Raw genomic sequence first — 22,959 nt, forward strand, 5'->3', positions numbered from 1 at the left:
GATTTGTTTCGCGCGGAGTTAGACGGTTTGACTTTTCGCGAGACAATCTTTACGCAGAAATTGGGACGTAATCCTCTCCGGCGAGAATTACGAGTCTCGGCGTCACGCTTCTCAATTGAATTCGCTGATTCTCGAAATGGTTCCCGGGCGGAAAAGCCGCGAGAACACGACTCTTGCATATTATTCTACCGATCGCGCGCCGCGCAAACTGTGAAGGGAGCGTGTAAACCAGAGGTGCGTTTTTCTTTTATTCAGGTCATACGAAATTTCCGGATCGAATGGCATCACGGACCGCTCGAGTACGAAAGTCGATTTATAAACACGCTGGTGTCACCGATGCGATTCAAGCTCGTCGATCTGTAGACCGTCGCAAAATCCTCCCGCGATCGATCCACGTGTTTCACGGAGAAAACTCGTCCTGGCGCGATCTTTTTCCTTTAATAATTACGAGTGTCAGCGCGGCTATACGAGCGTCCGACAAGCCAAAGAAGCCCGACGGAGGTGGAGAAGACGCCGTCGACCGACCACAATTCTTACAATTTTAATCTACGCCCGAGGAAAGCGCGACATTTTGCACCAATTTTTTAGCTGCAAACTTTTTAGCCGGTGAAGACGCGCGCGCTTATGTACGTGTGCGCTCACGTCTAAATGGCATAAAAATGCAAGAGATACAAAACTGTAAATTGTACATATTGTCGGAATTGTCTTTGGCGATGTACCTTTTTGTATTTATAACTTTTTATTTATGGCAGCCTTGGGAAGGAACGCAGCTATGCTATTTTATACCCATTTGTAATGCTGATGACAATAAAGTGAAAAATACTTATCAGAATTCATGGCTGTTTCATCAAATATTTATCGTTCATATTCACTGATAAAAGGCTCTAGATAAAACTATCGGGGAAAAAAGAAATGCATAATTTGTGCGACCTAGGGTGGTCACCGCGTACACGTAGACCGATAAATTGCCGTTATTTAGGCGAGCCCGATGCGATCGATCTAACGTCGTTGCGACGCTAATTTCGTTATATGCCATTTAGTTTAATTATACCGCACAGCGTAATAATAGCATTTACAGCAAAGCTACGACATTACCGGGGGCCTTATCTATCGCGGGTACGCATTCAGGAATTAATTTCAACTCGAATTAGCCGCATAATAGTGCTCTCGACGTTTGAAATAGGTCGGAATTCCAAGACGCCGCGCGGGCGCGCGGGTTTACGAAAATCGATTTACGCCGCCGCGATAGGAAGCAATAAAATCATTCTTACGTTACGAGTCGAATGACGCGCGACACTTCGCATTTCCGCGCGAAAGGATAATGCATAATCGGCGAAACGGATCTTAATGCGACCCAGTTCCGGCTTACACGACCTCGATAATGCGGCTCGGATAATAGAGGCACTGCCGCGCCCACGTGTCAATGTGCGGTATATATTTTTTTTTCACGCCTATCTCGTTCGCGTATATGTAACGGAACCGAATGCATTTACATATGTTGCAGAGATGAAAATAATGCGCAGGCCGGGTAAGACAAAACGCGAGGAAACCAGCAACGAAACAACCGCCGAATAAAATTTGCGTGCTAACTATGCCATTGTTCGCTTATTTTATGCGATTATCGGTTTTTCGAGGGATTTACTCTTCTATAAATCCGCGTGTGACTAACTGCTGCGCGGCAACGTTAAATTCTACAAATTTCATATGTATACAGGGTGTTCCAGGAAGAAAGGTCAATACTCTGGGAGGCGATAGTATCGGCCATTTTAAGGAAAAACGCTCATACGAATAAACGTCCCATTCCCCACTGTGTCCGAGATAGAGCTACTTAAATGCCTCGTGCATTCACTTGTCTTCTGTACACTTCACCCTTCATCCAACCTCATAAACGTCCGCGGGAATTTACTTTTACACGTCTGTTGACTGTTGCGCTGATAACATTGTAGAAATGTCCAAAATGCCTCGCGTATTCGCAAATGTCGAATATACACGCAGAATTCCGAGTCGTAAAGTGTTTTCTAAGGTTTTCAATACATTGCGCGTTCATGTTTGATCCGAACGAGAACGTCAACGAAATGTGCTCTATCTCGGAAACAGTGGGGAATGGGACGTACATTCATATGAACATTTTCGCTTAAAATGATCGATTCTATCGCCTCCCAGAATATAGACCTTTCTACCTGGAACACCCTGTGTATATGTAAAATTCACCATACGTGCGCGTCAATGAATTAATAAAATAACAAATTGGGGAAGCGAGAAAATCGCGGACGAGTAAATCAATGGTGGAGTATATTCCCGTGAAAATTGACTTGGAACCACCGAAAAATAAACCCTAACGCTGATTAACACGCCTCGTTTTACATAATACGAGCGACGCATACGTAAATCCGCGTATCGATCGCACACTCTCTCGCTGTAAATATTCATTCGGAGTAACAAATACTAAATAAGCGAGATATCTCGCGTCTCCCAGTGATATCGCGTCGCCCAAACGCGCCTCGACGGGCGCGACTCTACCGAGGCGGTCGCGCGTACTGTAAAATAGTGCCAACTCGTGGATGCTCGCTAGAGCGAGCCCGAATACGAGACGTCGCTTTCACTGTCGCGATAACGCGTCGCCGCTGCCCGGGGCGTTTCTTATATAACGCGTCGCCGCGAAACCGCCGGTTTCAGTCTCCGCCGGGACAGCCTCGCTCTCTCACGCCTGTTGCACGCGCGTTCTGCCCGCCGCGAGGAGAAGACATGGCATCGAAAAACACGATCATGGACTCGGACTGCATGACGCTGACGAGATTCGTGCTGGCGGAGCAGCGCAAGGTGCCAACGGCGACCGGCGACCTCACGCAGCTGTTGAATAGCATACAGACCGCCGTGAAGGCCGTCAGCTCGGCCGTGAGGAAGGCCGGTATCGCTAATATGTGAGTAAATAACGCGAGCTCGGAACGAGAGCCCAGCTCTGCTGCCAACGTTAACGCGCACGTGGCAGTGCGCGACTCCGAATCAGCGAAAGAGGAAGCTCTGCGCGAGAGAAGCGGAAAACATTTCCGTCGTCTCGTAAACCAGATAACGTTCTAATGGCATATTTAAACAGCGAAGCCGGAGAGAGAGAGACAGAGAGAAAGAGAGACAGACGGAGGGAGGGAGGGAGAGAGAGAGAGGGGAGAGACGCTTTACGAGATATTCAAATTAATCTAATTATAATTTGTAATCTTCACGAGTTCGAAACTACACTACTCTGCTTTACGACTATACGTTTCGCCAAGTGTCTCCCGACGGTTTAAGTTCGCGAGGTATCACCCGGCGGCGGTAAACGGGAGATTTTCATATATTATAACCGGTATACGGACTGCAGCTCGTGCGATTTTACATTTTCGCGCGGCTCACAACGGTCAGAGTTTAGCGGCGCGCGCGGCGGAGGGGAAGCTCGTGCCAATACGTTATACGGCACGGGTGTGAAGTCTCCGCGGTGTCGTAACTACGTGGCTAACGTTTGCTCTCTCACGAGCCCCGGCGCGCGTCCCTATTTTATTCAAATGTATTCGGCAGCGGTATAGTCTCGTGCATTTACCGTCGTGCACAAGCTGCCAATACACGCCAGTAAACATTAATCTCTACGCCCTGACAATTCTGTAACCTCGCATGTAAATAACATATAAACGATTTCCCATTATTACAGTGCCGGCGCACCGCGCGGACATGAATAAAACAATTTCATGACTGGTCGCCCGCCATCGGGGGTCCCGAGACAAACTTCTCTTATCAATAATCTGACGCGGATTATGGCCCCAATTAAGATTAAACAGCCGTAATGAGTAAATCTCGGAGATGACGCGACGAATAATTCTTATCCTCGCGCTTTCGTATCTACGGAATAAATCGCCTGTCCCACATTTCCGATTCTACAATTTATTTTCTAAATAAAACTTCAATGGGTTCAGTACGGAAAAATATTACGAGACAACGTTTGTCCCAGTGTTTTAAATGATGGCGCTTCTTTTCCGAATTCTCCTTTTAATTTTCTAAACAATTTAACTCGAACTGTTTCAAGCATCATTCGAAACTAGAGAGTCTTCTCTCCCGAAAGTCTTCAATCTCTAGAGAGTCTCTCCTTAGGCGCGGATCGATATCTAAATGTTGTTAAAAATTTCCGTCTACATCTAATTATAGAGTGAAGAGTACACTAAGGTGTGAGTGTGTTAATCATTTAAATAGAAAAAAAATAGTGACTCTCGGAGCAATTAAAATTTTTAACAGCTTCTCCACTCAAATAATAGTTGCGCTTTTCTCACATATTTCTATCGCGAGACATTCCATGCCCGTCACCAGTCAACAACTAATTAAGTTCGCTACTCAATGCACATTTGCGTATTCTAATCAGCTGTTAAACGCACACGACGCATCCTTGTCCGCCCAGGTACGGCATCGCCGGCAACACCAACGTTCAGGGTGAGGAGGTGAAGAAGCTGGACGTTCTGAGCAACGAGCTCTTCATCAACATGCTGACGTCCTCCTTCACCACGTGCGTGCTCGTGAGCGAGGAGAACCAACACGCCATCGAGGTGGAAACGGAGAAGAGCGGCAAATACGTCGTGTGTTTCGACCCGCTCGACGGCTCCTCCAACATCGACTGCCTCGTCTCGGTGGGCTCTATCTTCGGAATTTACAAAAAACCCGAACGACCCGGGGAATCCACGCTGCAGGCCGCGCTGCAAACGGGACGGAGCTTGGTCGCGGCCGGATACGCTCTGTACGGCTCGGCGACTATGATCGTGCTCTCAATCGGCCACGGCGTTAATGGGTTCACGTATGATCCGGCCATCGGGGAATTTATCCTGACCGAGAAGAGCATGCGTATGCCCGACAGAGGCAATATATATAGGTACGGCGAAGAGCAAAGGGGTAGACGAGGAGAGAAAAAGAAACCGCGGAATGGAGACGAGCCTATACGGTTAACATTCGCGTCGCGAGCAAAGGCCGAATCAGTTGGCAATTAGCCCAGAGGACAATCGCCAATCCAATCCGAGTCACCCAATCGCTGGTCTGATTCGATCTTAACCCTTTGCGGGGCAGCGGGACGTGCACGTCCCACCTCACGATAATCGGATTTTTCATTATTACAAGTCTATTTCTGCGTCAATAATGCTCAAACAAGATTCTACAGGATGCCTAAACTATCAAGTTCTAAGTCCTGTTAATATTAATTATTTTCGTACAGTTGTTGATAAATAATTCATGTCAAAAAACGTACGATTATTGGTCGGCTACAAAAATGTGCCCCTGAAAGGGTCCGAGCGAAAAGATTGCCGTGAGTATTTACGATTCCGTAGTGAGTCCAAGTCCCCTATTACGAGATAAGCTCGTAACGGAGTCGTAAACGGCTACGACGATCTTTCCGCACGGGCATCCCTGATGCGTCCAAGAGGCGCCGAACGCTTTTGAGAGATTACGGGACCAGATATAGTCGGCGTAATTGCGAATTCGACAGGAGAATCGATTAGACACTCGAGTTAACTTTTTATAGGTGAAAGTACGAAAGAGAGAGAGAGAGAGAGAGACTCGATCGTTATCGACCGCACTGAAATCGCGTACAATTATTTGCAGTATTAACGAAGGCAACGAGAGCACGTGGGACCCGTCTATCAAGGAGTACATACATTCCAAAAAGTATCCCGCGAGCGGAAAGCCCTACAGCGCCAGATACGTGGGCTCCATGGTCGCAGACGTACACCGAACGATTAAGTACGGCGGTATCTTCTTGTACCCCGCGAGCAAGAGCAATCCCAACGGCAAGGTAATTTCGCGACGACTTCTCAACTTTATATCGAGCTAACTATCCCGCGCGGAAAAAGAAAGAGACGGACCCGAGACAGATACAGGGCGATAGCTGTGTTACGACATATTTCGTGTGTTTCACGTCCCATTTATCTTCGCGTTCTCTCTCCTCGACACACACACACACACATTCTCTATCTTTCTCTTCCAAACATTCTGATCCCACGCTTATCGGATGCGCTTATCAGACGGATTGAGTAATGAAACGACCCGCTGCAGCAACTCCGCCTTGTAGACAGATGTTTACGCTACCATCTACCCGATAAACCATGCAGGAGAGTATCGGACTTTGGATAAATTATTTTATCTAAGCGCGGTATAAATATCCGGCACGAACTTGGACTGGTGCGCGGCGGCATCCCCGATTTCTGTATGCAAATTTCTCTGAAACATTATCGGGCTTTGCGTATTATCCGCCCTGGTAAACACACGACTGCAGCTCTCTGTCGCAAGACCGATACCGGGGTCAGAATTTCAAGAGAACTTATTTACCGATAATTAACTTATTATTAGACTTCAATGTATTCGCGCCGCGCGCACGTTATACAGTGCACATTTTAAACGCACATACCCGGTGCTGCATCTCGCGTGCATCGGGGCGTGAAAAATTTCGCAAATCAATGAACGTGGCGATTTTGTGACTTTCAGCTGCGACTCCTGTACGAGTGCGTACCGATGGCCTTCATAGTGAAGGAAGCCGGCGGTCTGGCGACCAACGGAAAAATTGATATTCTGGACATCGTCCCGGAGAACATTCATCAGAGATCGCCCATTTTCCTGGGCTCCAAAGACGACGTCAACGACGTGATGGCGATTATAAAAAAGTAGGGCCGGGCGATGGGAGCGGAGAATCTCTTAACCGAGCAATCGGGCGTTACACTCTTTTACACGAGGCGGATTGTTACTCCACGCTGTTTCACAATAAAGTAATTTTTTTCATCAAATTATCTGCGTTTCGGCTATATTCTATCGGATACCCTCCGGGGCTTAAATGCTCCAATAATTTGTTTTCGCTGGAAAAGTACGGCGACTAATTAATAACAATTAATTAATCGAAATTGTAGTCAAACAGAGCGCGGAAATGTAATAAATCTCATGTCATCGGGCGCTTTTACAGGTCATTACGAATAATTACGGGCGATTGTCGGCAGATCCGGTAAATCCGAAAATTCATCATGTTTCGCGCGGAGAGACCCCGGGAATTACGCTAAACGTTAAGCGCGCGTCGGATTATTTAATTTATTCTCCGCGCGCACGTGGACGGCAAATAAATCATTCGCGTTCGTTAAAAGCGTCGTTAATGAAGCGCCGCGTGGAAGCGCCCGCGGCGGACGGCGCACGGCGCCACCGATCTCGTTAATATCTCTTCGAGAAACTCGATCTGATTCGATAAGGGAGCGCGCAGTTTTATTCTTTTCCCTTTCCGAGCGCCGTATCACTTCGCCGGGCGTGCGACGCGGCGCAACGCGATCGGCGCGTAAACCGCCTCCGCGTCACGGGTCGAGCTTGACCGAAGTGCCGGACAATCATTTCCGTTCTTCCGCCCGCACGACCGTTAGCGTAGACGGCGGGCGCTGATAACGCTGCTATTTATTCCGCACGCACGCCCGGCTCTCGGCTTAACCTCTTCGCCGCGTGCAGCCCGGAATGCATCATCGTCGGACCCACGAGCGACTATTGATCGGCCGGCCGACAGTGCGCCAGCGCAAGTCGAGCCGCCGCGCCGGACGAGGAGAGGCATTCACGAGCGCGAGCCGCCCTCGGCCTTAGTGCGTTTGCTCGACATTCGGCTGCCGTAATGCCCGTCGTCACACGGAAGCGCCCTTAGACCCTGCCATAATGTCCGGTGGTACGTAAAACGTCTCATTTCAAATCAAACTTATCGCATGCCCGACGGTCCACCGCGAGATTCGTCTTCTCTCTTTTGTTTTTTTCCCACCCCGAGTCGCGGAGAACCGGCTCTCTCGCCGCGACGTTAATTATGCAGAGACGCGACGCTGTTCATCGACGCCGCGTATACACGTACGTCGCGCGCCTGCGATCGGGCCAGTGAGTCATACCCTGCCGAAATCGAAACGCAATCGCGACGCGCACGTAATTGCCCGCGCACCAACCTTTGTGTTACGTTCAGTGCGCGACGCGCTTTGTTAATTATCGAGCGTTCGCTCTCTGTATAAAAAAAAGCGAGAGATTTGCCGCAGCCACGTTTCTCCCTTTCGCATGCACTACTGCGCCTTCGCTCTGTAATTTCAGTTCTCTAGTCTTTTTAACGCGACAAATTAAATTGAATTAAAATGCGTGGAAGTGAGTTCCCTGTTATGAGATAGCAGAGTTTCCGCTCAATTAACAGGCTCCACCATGATTTTTGCCCCCGGGGTGAAAATCTGCTCGGTGGTGAGTTCGCCGTTGCGAAAAATATTTGCGAAATTGGACGTTGAAAATCCGCTATCTTGTATTAGGAGCCCATCGCACAACAGGGGACTCACGTCTATCGACGTATCACGAAATTAACGACCGTTTGTTTCGCTCAGTAAGACAGGGATTATATCGGCTTCGCGACGCTGCCGGAGCAAGTGCACCGGAAATCGGTGAAGAGGGGCTTCGAGTTCACCCTGATGGTATTGGGTGAGACCGGTCTCGGCAAGTCGACGCTCATAAACAGCCTCTTCCTCGGGGACCTGTACAAAGACCGGCGAATTCCGGATGCGGCGGGTGCGTGTGACTTCTATCTCATAGCGAATTCGATTGCTGGTGCGCACTGAGAGTGCACCACTCAGGCTTGTTTAAAGTCAGTTCTCATACTTCAGGGGATGCTGGAGTGATTCTGCACTTTTGCACCTTTCGCACTTAAAACTGCCTGTTTCGTGGAAACATTTGTGTAATATACAAATTAAATGGCTCACGTGTACAGATCGAAAGCAGCTTGCTATTCCGGCTAAATTAGAGAACAATATGGCATCACTGAAACTAGACTTGTAAGTCTAATAAAAATTAATAGTGAACAACACACATACCACATGTATGTGTGTGTCGTAAGTCATTTAATTTGTATATTACACAAGTGTTTCCACGAAACAGGCAGTTTTAAGTGCGAAAGGTGCAAAAGTGCAGAATCACTCCAGCATCCCCTTAAGGATCTTAAATATCTCTTAAAATCTTTCTCAGCCGGTAAAACGATCTGTGTAGCATCCACGCGGATCACTTTTTGGCAAAATACTCTTTGAACGTGTGTTAATTTGATCTGCGCGCGCGCGCAAAAAAAACACGGCCTCCTCGACAACTAAATTTGCTCGCGTTAAACCTGTCGGTCACTTGCTGTGTAATCGCGAAATAGCAACGGCACCGTTTAGGTTCAGGTTTTGGGTTCGCCAACGTTGTTTAAGCCTAGCTTAACTCGTTCTTTGCCTCTTTCTAGAGTAACAGTTGGAAAGAGACAAAGAGCGAATTAAGCTAACAATAAGCTTAAAGTTAAAGGATGTTGGCGAAACCGGGCCTTAGGCCTAACTTAACTCGCTTAACTTTAATCTCAATTTCATACACGTTTGTTTCTTTCTAAAGTAACAGTTGAAAAGAGGCAAAGAGCGAATAAACTAAGCTTAAAGTTAAACAACATTGGTGAAACTGGGTCTTAATCGCGACGGACGCGCAGGGACGTGTATAAACGTTACCGAACAGTCTCTGCTCTAAAAATCTGCCGCCGAGTTATTGACGCGCGAAAAATATTTCATCAGCTTACGCCGCGGGTAAACCGCCCGTGCCTCTCGACGGAAGGAGTCGATAAATATTCATCGTTCACTTTCAGAGCGGGTGGCTAAGACCACCTCTATCGAGAAGAAGACAATGGATATAGAGGAGCGCGGCGTCCGGCTCCGCCTAACGATCGTAGACACGCCAGGTGAGGACGTAACGCCGAGCTACATATTTCCTATGTTAACCCTTTCGTGACCCAGTTATCTTCTTGGTTTTTCTACTATTTGTTTTTCAATGAGATGCACCATTGCCCCAGAGAGGCAAAAAATGCAAGTGACTTGTACGACTCAGTGATCACGAAAGGATTGAACAAGCTCGTATCTGCCACGCTGAAAAAAAAATTTTCGCTACCGTAGCCAATGGCGATTTGCTAAAAATATTTCGCTGCATTAACTATAAACTTCTAAACCACAGCAAACGGTTTGCTGTCGCACTTAATACAACCAGGCGTAGTAGCAAAATATTGGCTATCACAGCTAAATACTAGCTGTCCATATTTTACAACTGAAATTCAGTTACCACGTGCAGCTTTTAGCTACGGCAGCTACGTTTTTTTTTCCGTGCAGGAGATACGTTGAATTAATTGCGAGGAATATTTTTGCGAAACTGCTGGATAAATGACGATGTCGATTTGCCGTGAAATTTGATTTCGCATAAATAACGATACGATTTTTTTTAAAACAGTTGTATAAATAACGATGTACCGTTCAAGGGTTCGGCGACTCGGTAAATTGCGAGGACACGTGGAAAGCGTGCTCGGCTTACATCGACGAGCAGTTCCGCCAGTATTTCACGGACGAAAGCGGATTAAATAGGAAAAATATTCAAGATAACAGGGTGCACTGTTGCCTGTACTTTATACCGCCGTACGGCCACGGGTATGTGATATAATCCAGCTCCATGTACTCTAATTTAAAAAGGGCTAAGCGTAATTTCCATCCCGCGGTAATATCGAACGCGATTATGGCCCTGGACTCTCAATTAAGACTGTAATTTACAGTCTCAACTTGAATACCCCGGTTCTTCATTTGTAGCCTCAGGCAGATCGATCTCGAGGTGTTAAGGCGCTTACATCGGAAAGTTAACGTCGTTCCCGTAATCGCGAAAGCGGACACTCTAACCACTCACGAGGTGAAGAAGCTGAAGGAGCGCATTTTGGCGGACATCGAGGAGCACGAGATTCAGGTATCGCGCGAGAAGCCGCGACTTCCAACCCTTTTCCTTCTTACGCACAATAACGCCATTTCTATAATGGTCTCGATACCACGACTGGCTAGTCCCAGGATCGGATCTACGATTTGAGCCGAGGGGTAAAACCGCCGAGGGCATTGCGGCGTACAGATTTGCGGTATTACTGGCCATTACTATAGGCATTACTAAGCATTTTTGGGGCATTAGTTTGGGCATTAGGCCTTGCTGGGGCATCATAAAGATAAAATAAGATACAATACTTAAGATAAAATCAAGTAATAAGATAAAGATTTTGGTCAGCGGTTTCCCCCTCGATTTTAGCCAACGGCACATGATAAGTTTTAAGAGAAAATTCTCTCCGCGCGGCTTATTCGTAGATCCGGCACTGGACTCGCGTCTACGACGCACGGGAAATGTTAATTGCCTCTTTGCATTGTCGCACAGATATACCAATTCCCGGATTGCGACAGCGACGAGGACGAGGAGTTCAAGCAGCAGGACAAGGAGCTCAAGGCCTGCATACCGTTCGCGGTCGTCGGAAGTTCGACGGTGCTGGAGGTGGCCGGGAGGAAGGTTCGCGGCCGACAATATCCGTGGGGCGTAGTGGAAGGTGAACTTTTACATTCTACATCAAATTTTATATTTTTCGATCGTACCCATTTTTTATCCGTGAGTCACGCGCGAGGTAAGTGCAACGTTGAGAGAGGGAGAAAAAGATGAAGCTCTTCGCGCGAGGACTTTGGAAAAATTAATCATTCACCCGGCCAAGTTTCCTCGGTCGAAGAATGCGACGTTAATTATCACATTAATTAGATCAATCTTCGCTATCGAACGACATTTGAAAGAATTCCGAGTGCATTTTCGCTGCAGTGACGTCGAAAGAATCGTCGAGTCGCACAACTGGGACTTGGTGCACCTCTTTCGCGAGAATCTGCCCGGGCTTTCAATTAGATTGTCAAGCGAAAAGCCGAATCAAAAGCAATTAGGAATTTCATCGATGAAAGAGCGCCCGAAGCTTTTGAAATCCTCTGCCGGATATAATTAGCGTACATTTGAAAGCGCGGCAGGGACTGAACGCGTGCAAAGTGCCTCTGGCATTTCGCGTGTCGCCGGCCGATCTTTAACATTTCCATTCTGGTTGATCGTAGTCGAGAACCCGAAGCACAGCGACTTCGTCAAACTAAGGACGATGCTAATATCGACGCACATGCAGGATCTCAAGGACGTCACGCAGGACGTTCACTACGAGAATTTCCGGGCCCAATGCATTTCCCAAATTTCGCAGCAAGCGATCCGGGAACGGAGGTATTTACGCATGTAAATAAATATTGCATTTCAGTAGGTATATAAAATACGGACGCTTACCGCGCGATGCGTTTTCGCAATGCGTACAGGATATCTCGAAAAATGTGCCCTAGAATAATTCTCTTCGCTCGAGTCTGCGCCTCGAGACGACGAGCGATCGCGACTGACTATTATTAATTGCCGGCTCTTTGACGAGCCGTTCGAATGTCCTGTGCGCTTTGCATGACTATTAAAAGTATCTGCCAGCGATAGTAGTCAACTAGTTTGCGATGGTTCTGAGGGGTAAACCGCTGAGGACATTGTGGTGTACAGTTTTGCGGCATTACTGGGCATTACTAGACATTTTTTGGGCATCAAGCCTTGCTGGGGCATTACAGAGATAAAATAAGATGAAATAAAACGAGATAAATGTCCACTGGGCATTAGTGAGCCTTGGTGTATGTACAAGATTTTGGTCAGCGGTTTTCCCCTCGAAATTGAGATTGACGATTTTTGCAAAGAGTTGCACGGTATCGCTCTGACATATAATTTATGCTTCGATTGCACTTCATAGATTACTTGTAGGGGGGGGAGGGCTTTTAGGAAAATCGAGACTAAGAATACACCTCTCTCTCCTTTACAGCAAACTGAAAAGAGATTCCGGACCGCACTTCGAGAACAGCATATCCGACACGGACAGGCTTCTTTTGCAGAAGGACGAGGAGGTGAGCACGCGACTTGTCGTTAACGTTTCAGAGAAGATGAATTTTTCGAGCCAAGTTTTGCCGCGCGATTTCATTATTTTCAATATTTTTTCATTATTATTAATATTTATTCATACGCGCCCAGAGAAAAGGATTTATTTAGTTGAAACAAATGAGACACGTTGAAATCGTGTTTCTTTGAGTCTACTGAAGTTTTACTTCTACTAAAACGCATGCTAGATTTGGAGAAGTAGATCTGAATCCTCTCGAAGATTCCAGTCTCAATCAAATAAAATTTTGGTCAAGGTAAAGACATCGTTTCTTCGAAATTAAATAAAAGTCTAATAAAAATTGAAAGAAAGCTTGTTTAAGATGAAATTCCTATTAAATAAAAATCTAATTTAAACTCTTTTTCTGGGTGTGGTTTTGCTCCCTCGTTTATCAATATTCTCGTCAATGTTAGAATGAGACTAGGAAACGGACGGAACGTACGTCCCCGAAAAGCTCGATCTAATTTCCCGATCCCATTCGATCCCCACGGAACGATTTGTCCCGCTCGCTACCGCCGATTCACGTTCGCAGATACGAAGGATGCAAGATATCCTGGCGCAGATGCAGGAGAAGCTCAAGGCGACCGGTCAGACCGGCGGTGTCGGGCTGCGAGGCCGCGTGGGTAGCCTCGGCAACGACCTCGATTCCGCGGACGTGGAGAAGAAGCGCAACAGTATTATAGACGTTTGAAGCCGTACACCATTCTCGGGGTATCATTCACCGGAATGTGCAGTCACCCCACCCGAGAGATCTGTACATACTTTGTTCGGCGAGTCCCGCCTCGACGAATCCTCCCCCCAGTGCAGTTTTACGTAAAGGCATTGTCGAGAACGTATACTAATTTCAGTATACGATTCTCTACGTTGGAAATTATATAAATTTTTTAATTCTATTCGCCCCCACGACATAATTGTAGGGGCGCATTTATCATTCAACACTTTATTGACACTTGTCATATTGAACGTTCGATTCTATATAACGAACGAGATTTAAAGGCGATTCATTAAATTCGAGCGAGATAAATCTGCCTCGCTCCGCGGTAGAATTAGCTAATTATTGCGATTATTGATTTCTACTCTCGATCACGCGCTATCTTGTGTCGTTGTTCTTTCTAAAATTTTTGAGAGTGAAATATTTCCCTCCGCACGGAGAATTTTCTCTTGAAATTTACCCCCTGAAAATTATGCGATCGCGGGACAACATTGCGTTTTGAACAACTTTACGAGAGTTTTCTGAAAGTAAAATGTACGGTAAACTCGCCAATAAATGTGCTGTTACTAGTAAAATGTTACTAGTAAAATGTATGGTAAAATTTCAAAAGCTCATAAAGTTCTTCAGAACGCAATGTTGTCCCACGATCACATAATTTTCAGGGTAAATTTTCAGAGAAAATTCTCGTCGCGCGTGGTTCGATTTTCACTCCGAAAACTTGGGAGAGCTCGGAAGGGTAGACAAAGTAATAGAACTGCCAATCATCCACCGATGCTTGCCCACCAAATAAATATTCCATCGAATCGAGCAGATCTGTACAGATTTGTCGACTTAACTTCAGTGATACGCGAGATCGAAATGTATTTTATACCTAGCGTGCGTGGCTAATTTATACGAATAGCGGACACGCGTAATCGTGTGAAAAATCGGGAGATACGTATGTGTGTGCGCGTGTATGTGTGTGCGCGCGCGTTTGTATGCACACCGAGAGCGTCCGTTGCAAAACAGTCAGTTCGCACATTGATAACGCCGGAGGAATCTCCCGTTTATAACTTTTAACACTAGTACGAGATTTTTAGTCCCGATTCGAGTGTACGCCAAAGAATTGCGGAAGGTATGTACACAGAGAGAATTGTTCTTACAATTTACCCTGAAAATCGTGTATGGTATTTTCAACAACTTTATGAGAGTTTCTTAAAATGGACGAGTATACTCAGAGTCACCAGTGAATTTTCTCACAATTTGCCCTGGAAATCGTGTGTGGTACACTGAGAGAAAAAAAAATAGTCATTTTTGGAGCCAACCATATTTTGGTTTATGACAACCAATATTGTGGTTATGAGAACTATCACATTGTTAGGTCAACCATAATTTACGTTGGAGGAATTATAAAAAATATGGTTGGCTCCAAAAATGACTATTTTTTTTGTAAAAATGACTATTTTTTCTCTCAGTGTATTTTCGAGAACTCAATGAGAGTTTTTTTTTTAAATCGAGGAGCATACTTAAAGTCACCAGCGACGAATGAACATTGAAACGAAGCTTATTGTTGACTGGCAATGCAATCGATGAAATGGTGCGACGTTTCGATCCAAGTAGTTTGTTTCAAGTCTTACTGGCAAGATGTTCGATTAAGTTTTACTAGTAAAATGTACGGTGCAACTTCAAACAATTCTCATACAAGTTTTACTAGTGAAATGCGCGGTAAAATTTCAGAAAGCTGTCGTAAAATTCTGCGAGATGTTGCCCCGCGATTACGCGATTTTCAGGATGCACTTTAAGAGAAAATTTCCTGCGAGTATCATCAATTAGATTTAATTACGTTCTAAATGCACGCACAATACGAGTAACGTATGGAACTACACAACTAGATTGAAGACGCGTGCGAGACCAAAGATCCGCGATTTGCACAAGTCGCTATTTCATACTTGCTAGTTTTTTTTTCTAGTGTCGGTTACCCTTCGAGTACGCCAAGTTCGTTTCCCTGCGGAAAGGAAGGCGCAGATGTTTTTTAACAATAAACATGCCGTAAAAACGATACGGCGCACTCGACGATCATGTTAAACTTTTTATTGCCGCTTCTATTCCACTCCGCTTTCCCTTCCGTTACTCCAATCCCGTTGCGAGGAATTGGCTCGACGAAAGAAAGGAAATGGAATGCAATTTTCATTTAGTTATTCAAAATAAATGTGTGACGATAAAGGCGAGAGAAACGTTGTCATTTTTACTCGAGACAAATCCACCGAGTTCATTAATAAAGCAACGGTTAATTTGTTTTTAAATCGACAAAAAAAGATATACATTTAAGTCACAGGTACAATCTAACGTTGGCTGAGCAAATTAATTTATGCCGAAACGGTACGCGTGCGTTATTAATAAAGAGATTGAAAAAGAAGACCGCGAGAAACACCGCCAGGTTAAGAAACGCGTCAGTTGTCGGTTTAAATATATAATTAACATCTAAATTCTGCACTTTTTTAAATTTGCAACCACACTAATTTCACATTATTTCGTTACTTTCCCACGGGATCACACCGAGACGCTTTCTATCTTACGTGCGTCAGGTCAGCCCCGCTTTATTATTTCAGGATAAATCTCAGGATAAATTTCAGGAGAAATTTTCCAAGAAAATTCTCTCCGCGTGGCTGATGGGCCAATTAAGGCCGGTATTCATGGTCGGATCTTCTGTTCAAGACCGTCTCGAATTTATCTAAAGTTGCTGTATGGAACATTTCATTGGCTACGAAGTATCTAAAGATGATCTTAAGATCTTGAATATAACATCTGACTATGAATACCGGCTGAAATTAAAAAAATTAGCCTAGCACTCACCGTTCGATGTTCCGCGTCCGCCTCGCGATGCCGGGTCGCCGGTGCCGATGGCTCCCTCGTCCTCCGGTTACGGTGTTGGCACTCGTGCACTCGCGTAATCGCAGATCGCACAGAACTTTCCCGAAAGTCGCACGACTCGCCGGCGTCGGGATTCGAAAAGGCACCGGTAGCGACGCGATCGCGAGCAATGGCGGACGCGGACAGGATCCGACGTAGTCGTGCGCGCGCGCGCGAGCGCGTCGCGTCTGACCGTTGGCAGAGTTCAACTTGACGTCGTTCGCGCGGTCACTCGCGGCCCGATTATTCGACGGGATCACCGGCGAAACGCGCGACGCCGCCGCTGTCCGTCCTCGCGCGAGGCTTTCGCGGGAAAAGGCGCGGGGCCCGTTGCTGTCGGCGCGCTCCAAAGGGACAAGTGCGCGAACGCGGTCGTCGCGCGCCGGCGAGAAGACTGAACGTAGCTGCGCGTACCCTCGACTGGAATCGCGAAGACTCCTTCGCGTCAACCGTCACGCGCGTTCTCCTTCGCACTCCGATTGTCGACGTTTCGCACACACGCGCGCTCGGCACTTAACTCGATAGATTTGCCAATCGAGTGCACGACGCTGTCCGTCCTCGCGCGAGACCCTCGCGAAAAGGCGCCGGGCGGCATCGCCGTCGGTGCGCTCGGAAAAGACAACGCGGCGCGACGCAGCCGGCGAGAAGACTGAACGTAGCTGCGCGTACCCTCGACTGGAATCGCGAAGACTCCTTCGCGTCAACCGTCAGGCGCGTTCTCCTTCGCACTCCGATTGTCGACGTTTCGCACACACGCGCGCTCGGCACTTAACTCGATAGATTTGCCAATCGAGTACACGACGCTGTCCGTCCTCGCGCGAGACCCTCGCGAAAAAGGCGCCGGGCGGCATCGCCGTCGGTGCGCTCGGAAAAGACAACGGCGCGACGCGGCGGTCGCGGAAAGTAACGGAGGACTCTGAATGTGGCCGCGCCAGTCCTTCCTCACTGCGCGGGATTCTCGCGGAAAAATGATGGCACGCGCGCGAACGCGCCGTCGATGCGTTGCGAAAGCGCAGAAGCGCGGAAGCACATTTCACGCGGGCGAGAATCGCCCGCTCGCGCGTTCTTCACTTCTGGCGAGGCTCGTCCACAATTGTCCGCGCTGTCCCGCGCACATTTCCTCTTCTGGCGCCAAGCTGTCAAGTCCCTGCGCGAGATCCTCACGAAAATGAAGGCACACGCGCACGAATACGCCGCCGGCGCCTTTTCTGGAGAGACAACGGCGCCGGCGTCCGCGGGAAAAGCGGAGACGCGATTCACGCCGGCGAAAATTGTCCGAACGCGTGGCACACGTTTCGCCCCTCGCCAAACTCGTCCGCGACTGTCGCACTGTCCCGCGCACACTTCCTCTCGTGCGCCAATTCCGCTCGATTCGCCGGTAATCGCCGGCGAAACTCGCGAAGCGTACGAACGCGAGCGGACACCCGCCCGCGCGCGACGGCGGCGTAGACTCAACTGAGCGCCGGGCGACCGAGCGGTGAGTCACCTCTGCGGTAGGTCGCGCGCGCGGTGTAAACCGAAAGTTTGGAAAAAAAACCTTGAACGTATAGTTGTTTCGCTACGGCGATGCTCAACAGTTTGTTTTTCCAGACAGGCACCAGCACTCAATCGTTACAATGACATATACAATGTGGCTCTAAGGAATACACTCGCGTGCGTAATATAAAATAGAATTGAAAGATTATCGCTTGAGATGCCGTTGCCACATCTACGCTACGCTCACGTCTACTACATACTTCTTGTTGTTTTTTTTCAGTTTTAACGGTTTACACGGTAAAAGATAAAATGTTAACGTTAACATTTCTCACACGTCCCTAAAACGTCCACTCTAGATTTGACGTTGAAGTAACATTGATCGCGCGCGTTACTTTCTTGACAAATAATAAATGTTAATCGATTAACACTGCACTCCACATTTATGTCTATGCTCTTCCGTAAGTGCGATGTAATGAAGACGGGCGGGATAAGTAAACTGTACGAATTGTTACAAATTAAAATAGCGGAAATAATTTTTAAGAAACGTCGATATTACGCGTTTCGGTTGATTTTGTGAAATAGCCGCGTTGAAAGAACTCAAAATGGTATTCAATTTTTTAAACGACGTACGTAAAGTGCCAAGTGCCCCCTCTTGCCCTTCCCTGTGGACGCATCTCTTTAAACTTTCGTTCTATTAAGCTCTGCAGCTCTCCTTAGCTCTTTCTTCCTTCCGCTCCTTCTCTCGCGCTCGACAATGCATAACTTACAAGAGATGCGGCGTTAAAGAATATTTTTACGGAATACACCCTTAACCCCGGTTTTCGTCAGCGTTGGACTTTGATCTCAGTTTAAGTCACCCTTTGTCAGGATGAATTAAGCTTGCGAGATCAAAGTTGAACGACGTTGGTGAAAACGGGCGTAGGCGGGAGAGAGCGAAATGAAGAAAGAGCCACGGAGCTTGGAGAGCGAAAATCTTTTTACATTGTACAGGTATCTTATAATTCTGAAATATAATATTCCCCGTGTTATCATTTACGACATCTTCCCGTCTCTTGATCCTTTCAATTTCCCGGCGACAAAAGTCTCTCGTCCTTTTTAAGTTGATGAATGATTCAAGATGAATGATTCAAGATTTTTACAACAGCTGGAAAGCGCTCTCTCTCTCTCTCTCTCTCTCTCTCTCTCTCTCTCTCTCTCTCTCTCTCTCTCTCTCTCTCGTAATAATTTGTATAATTTTTTTGGCAAGCAATTGCGCGTTTATGACGCTAGAAGATTAGCCGACGCGAACCGTTCGCCGTTTAAGCGCGAATTAATTATACGGGATGAAATGTGGCTCCGGAGTCGCGTCGTTTGTTGCAATTTCAATCGTGATTACGTTATCTTGCGACACATCGTTTAAGTCTTGCGACGTGACGTCCGCCTGCGGGAGGGGACGGTGGCGCAATCGAAAGGAGAACTATTAATTTGACTTATTGTTATCCCCGTCTCTTGAGTAAGGCTTGCGTACAAATTACAGCCTCTCCCGTACCCGCGAACGAATCCTCCGCGGGTCGTTGCCAAACGCGATTTTCACGTCGAATTAACAAACCACCGGGAACGTTTCATCTGTGGCAACAACATTTACTCAGATATGTGTGTCTAAAAGACGATTTAAAGATGTCTTAAAGATGTCTTTTAGACACGCGTGCTGTATGGGCATCGACAGAGAGATTTACGAGGCCGTCCGCTTAGTAAGGCTGATGGCAGACAACTATCCGTAAGGCCCGGTCTACAATGAGTCGTTAGTCGTTAGTCAGAAGTCGCAACTATATGTTGATCCTTTTCCTTTCTGGGTGGAAGAAAAAGGACCGACATATAGTTCCGACTTCTGACTAACGACTAACAACTCATTGTAGACCGGGCCTAAGCGCTTAAGACTGACGTAGCCGTAGACTTAAGGTAAGGCAGAGAAAAACGTAAGCTGTGGAACACGTGTTCCTTACGGCTTACGTTTTTCTCTGCCTTACCTTAAGTCTACGACTACGTCAGTCGTAAGCGCTTACGGATAGTTGTCTGCCATCAGCCTTAGTCTCGTGCTTCATTTTTTTTCAAGCTACGGTAATTCGCGAGACGTAAACGCGCATACGGGACTCCTTGAGAATTGCTGCGGATCAGAGTCGACAATAGGCTTGTTTCCTGTTGCTACACCGGCGAACTAGCGCAATAGATTAGAGCAAGGCCGAGTATATTTTTGCTCATTCTAGCTTACTGCACTGGTTCACCAGTGCGGGAACAGAAAACGAACCCTAACGTAAGGGAAGCTTGCGCGCTATACGCGTTTACGCCTGCGTCTTTGTCGTGAACTATTACGTCGCCTTGTGCTCCGAGAGCCTGAAACAAGAGGAAAGAGACGCTCCGGCGTCTCGACGGTAACGCTGCACAGAATGAGGAACCATCGCGATTATCCCGAACTGCGGTTTTATTATTAGCCGTAATTACGGTTATGCGATCGCATTAAAGCTCCGCGATTAACGAATATTGCGTACTCCAATCGTCTTCCCGCCGGCGCCGAATTGTGTCCCGCTATAAAACCGGGGCTGCCCGAGACGGTGCCGTCTCAGTTTCGCGAACGCCCGTGCAACTTTCTACCGAATTTCTCATGATTCGGCAGGTTGGTACAGATCCAGGTTTGCGTACACTTCAGGGCCCGAGCAGGATTATCGTGATGCGTAAGAATAATCGACTATGATCGGTCAATTCTTACGTGCCTGACGGAACTGACCCATCGCGGTCGATTATTCTTACGACTACGACGAGTCCGCGACTCGCATTGTAGACCCCGGCGTTATGCGTGGTCTACAATGCAAGTCGCAGAGTCGAAGTCGTAAGAATAATCGACTGCGATTGGTCAATTTCGTCAGACACATAAGAATTGACCGATTATAGTAGACTATTCTTACGACTACGACTTTACGACTTCTATGTAGACGAGGCTTTATACAATACGTCGTCTGTGTCGCTGTCGGACGTCGGGACGTAGCCGATGGTCCAATGAGAAAATTTCTTAATTCACGTCCCGACACCCGACAGCGACATACGTCTGGCTCCCACCTTTAATCAGCGCGCGTAAAAGTTTCCGTGCTCCTCTTTCGTAACAGGCGGCACTATTAGCGATGGTCCTGGTAGGAGTCCGGAACGAACCGCAAGGCCCGGCCTATCTTCCGCCCAGCCCTCGAGGTGGAGGCGGCGGGACTGGTCACCCGGACGACTGGGCCGGTGTAAGTATGTATTGCATATATCTTTGAAAGGCGGAAACGGAGCCCCCCTTTCGCCAACGTTGTTTAACTTCGATCTTGTTGCCAGTTTAATCTGAGGGCAGTTTAACCAAGTCTTTCGCTTTGTCCGATTCCCGAAACTAGAGAAAGATAGAAAGTAAGTTGAACCGAGATCAAAGTTGATCCGCGCTGGTAGAAATGGACATCAGACTTGGACGATTAACGATTAACTTAACAATTTAGACGAAAACTCGTGACGATTGTCAAAAGTCCGCCGCGAAATACCCCGCGCTTTCGGAATGACGACGAGACGATAACACGATTCTTTCACGACTGTGTCGGTTTTTTTTTATTGCAATCCGTTATATCAGGATCCGGCGAATTACGAGTTTTCGTACGAGGTCCAGGACGGGACGGCGGGTCTGGACTTTGGGCACCGCGAGACGAGGAAGGACATGGAGGCCACCGGGACCTACCACGTGCTGCTGCCGGATGGTAGGACCCAGATCGTCGATTACATCGCCGATCAGAACGGATATCGGCCGATGGTGCGATACGAGGGAACCGCCACTTATCCCGCTCCGGGACCAGCAGGACCTGGGCATGAAGAGGGCTACAGATATTAGGCCCCGACTCTTTCTCTATCTCATTGTTTTCAATTATAATCAAGTACCAATCTTTAGTCTTATCAAAAGGATCGATTAAGTATCGTTGCGTTGTGTTCTCCCCTCGTTCTCTTCGACACCCGATATCCTGCGAACGTTTCGCCAGCTCGAAAGCGTACGATATTGGCATTAAAATAAAAGTGATTGTACAAGAAGAACTTGAGACGCATATTTATAGAGGAACATTGGACCAATATTGTTACTGCATTGTTAAATGTTGGCCAATTCACTTCCAATATAATTGTATAATATGGGACTTTCCCAGATAGCGCACAGCCTAGGGAGAAATTAAAAGTCAAGGTGGCGTCAATTTGATGTCATGTTGACCAAAATATATAACCGACACGCTATACTCGATAGATTATTCTGTTCACATTCGAAAAAGATTTAAGCCTCGTCTACATAGAAGTCGTAAAGAATAGTCGACTGCGATTGGTCAATTCTTATGTGTCTGACGGAATTGACCAATCGCAGTCCATTATTCTTACGACTGCGACTCTGCGACTCTCATTGTGGACCCCGGGTAAAGGCCTATGTCCACGATGCTAGAACTTGATCCAAGTTCTAGTTCCGAGAAATGTGTAGCCAATCAACCTGCAGCTATTCCATAAAAGCTGCAAGTTGATTGATTACATATTTCTCGAAACTAGAACTTGGACCATCGTGGACACAGGCCTTTACAGTAGCGTCGGTCGAATGTTCCACGAACACAAGCCAAATATATAAGAATGACCTATGGAATGTGCCAACACGGGAGTGTCTTGTGCTATCTGGGTTCCTCTATTAATAATTCTGTTACATTGCCCGCCACACTTCTGGAAAATATTCTTCAATTCGTAACGCCATTCTGTACCGAAGGAGAGCCACGCGAGTGCCTCACCGCCGTTGAAGCGAACTGTATACTCGCGCTCGTTCGACGGAAACAATTCAAAACGGCGAAGAAATAGAGAAACGTCGCGACGCGCAACGACAAAGCGAAAAAGTTTCGCGCGTCTCTCCTCGGCGTTGAACCAATAAACCGGTACAAAGTAGACACAGAGGAGAGTCTGGAAGCTAAGCTACAAATTAGCATGTCGTTGAAATAGTCGAGCGGCCGTCGGGATACATGATATACCCGGGGCCGATCAACGTATCGCCACAGTATAACCA

General features: G+C 47.2%; 4 protein-coding genes across 7 annotated transcripts in view; all 4 read left to right on the forward strand.

Moving 5' to 3' along the window:
- The window catches only part of LOC105562684 (cytochrome P450 CYP12A2-like), a 15,446-nt gene extending 14,614 nt beyond the window's left edge, over positions 1–832 (forward strand). For both annotated transcript variants that reach the window (XM_012013704.1, XM_012013705.1), the window contains one exon: positions 256–832. In XM_012013704.1, coding sequence (XP_011869094.1) covers positions 256–363 — 108 coding nt within the window. In that variant the 3' untranslated portion in view covers positions 364–832. The remainder of the gene's footprint in view (positions 1–255) is intronic.
- A 1,740-nt stretch (positions 833–2,572) lies between these two features.
- LOC105562685 (fructose-1,6-bisphosphatase 1) lies at positions 2,573–6,779 on the forward strand. The gene is made up of 4 exons (XM_012013706.1): positions 2,573–2,921; positions 4,418–4,882; positions 5,605–5,794; positions 6,484–6,779. Exons 1-4 carry the CDS (start codon positions 2,746–2,748, stop codon positions 6,661–6,663), a joined length of 1,011 nt encoding a protein of 336 aa, XP_011869096.1. The 5' UTR covers positions 2,573–2,745; the 3' UTR covers positions 6,664–6,779.
- Positions 6,780–7,394: 615 nt separating this feature from the next.
- On the forward strand, positions 7,395–14,157 carry LOC105562686 (septin-2). Of its 3 annotated transcripts, none has more exons than XM_012013709.1 (9): positions 7,395–7,684; positions 8,367–8,547; positions 9,638–9,730; positions 10,298–10,463; positions 10,620–10,770; positions 11,221–11,386; positions 11,925–12,093; positions 12,704–12,785; positions 13,347–14,157. In XM_012013709.1, exons 2-9 carry the CDS (start codon positions 8,451–8,453, stop codon positions 13,503–13,505), a joined length of 1,083 nt encoding a protein of 360 aa, XP_011869099.1. In that variant the 5' UTR covers positions 7,395–7,684; positions 8,367–8,450; the 3' UTR covers positions 13,506–14,157. The 3 variants fall into 3 exon arrangements, with proteins under 3 accessions (XP_011869099.1, XP_011869097.1, XP_011869098.1); XM_012013707.1 differs by having other exon boundaries at positions 8,371–8,547; XM_012013708.1 differs by having other exon boundaries at positions 8,371–8,547; positions 11,925–12,081.
- A 5,766-nt stretch (positions 14,158–19,923) lies between these two features.
- On the forward strand, positions 19,924–22,171 carry LOC105562687 (pro-resilin). The gene is made up of 3 exons (XM_012013710.1): positions 19,924–20,541; positions 21,029–21,148; positions 21,517–22,171. Exons 1-3 carry the CDS (start codon positions 20,530–20,532, stop codon positions 21,769–21,771), a joined length of 387 nt encoding a protein of 128 aa, XP_011869100.1. The 5' UTR covers positions 19,924–20,529; the 3' UTR covers positions 21,772–22,171.
- The last annotated feature ends 788 nt before the right edge of the window (positions 22,172–22,959 follow it).

Source organism: Vollenhovia emeryi, unplaced genomic scaffold (genome assembly GCF_000949405.1).
Source record: "Vollenhovia emeryi isolate VEMERY1.0 unplaced genomic scaffold, V.emery_V1.0 DF939185.1, whole genome shotgun sequence".
NCBI lineage: Eukaryota > Metazoa > Arthropoda > Insecta > Hymenoptera > Formicidae > Vollenhovia > Vollenhovia emeryi.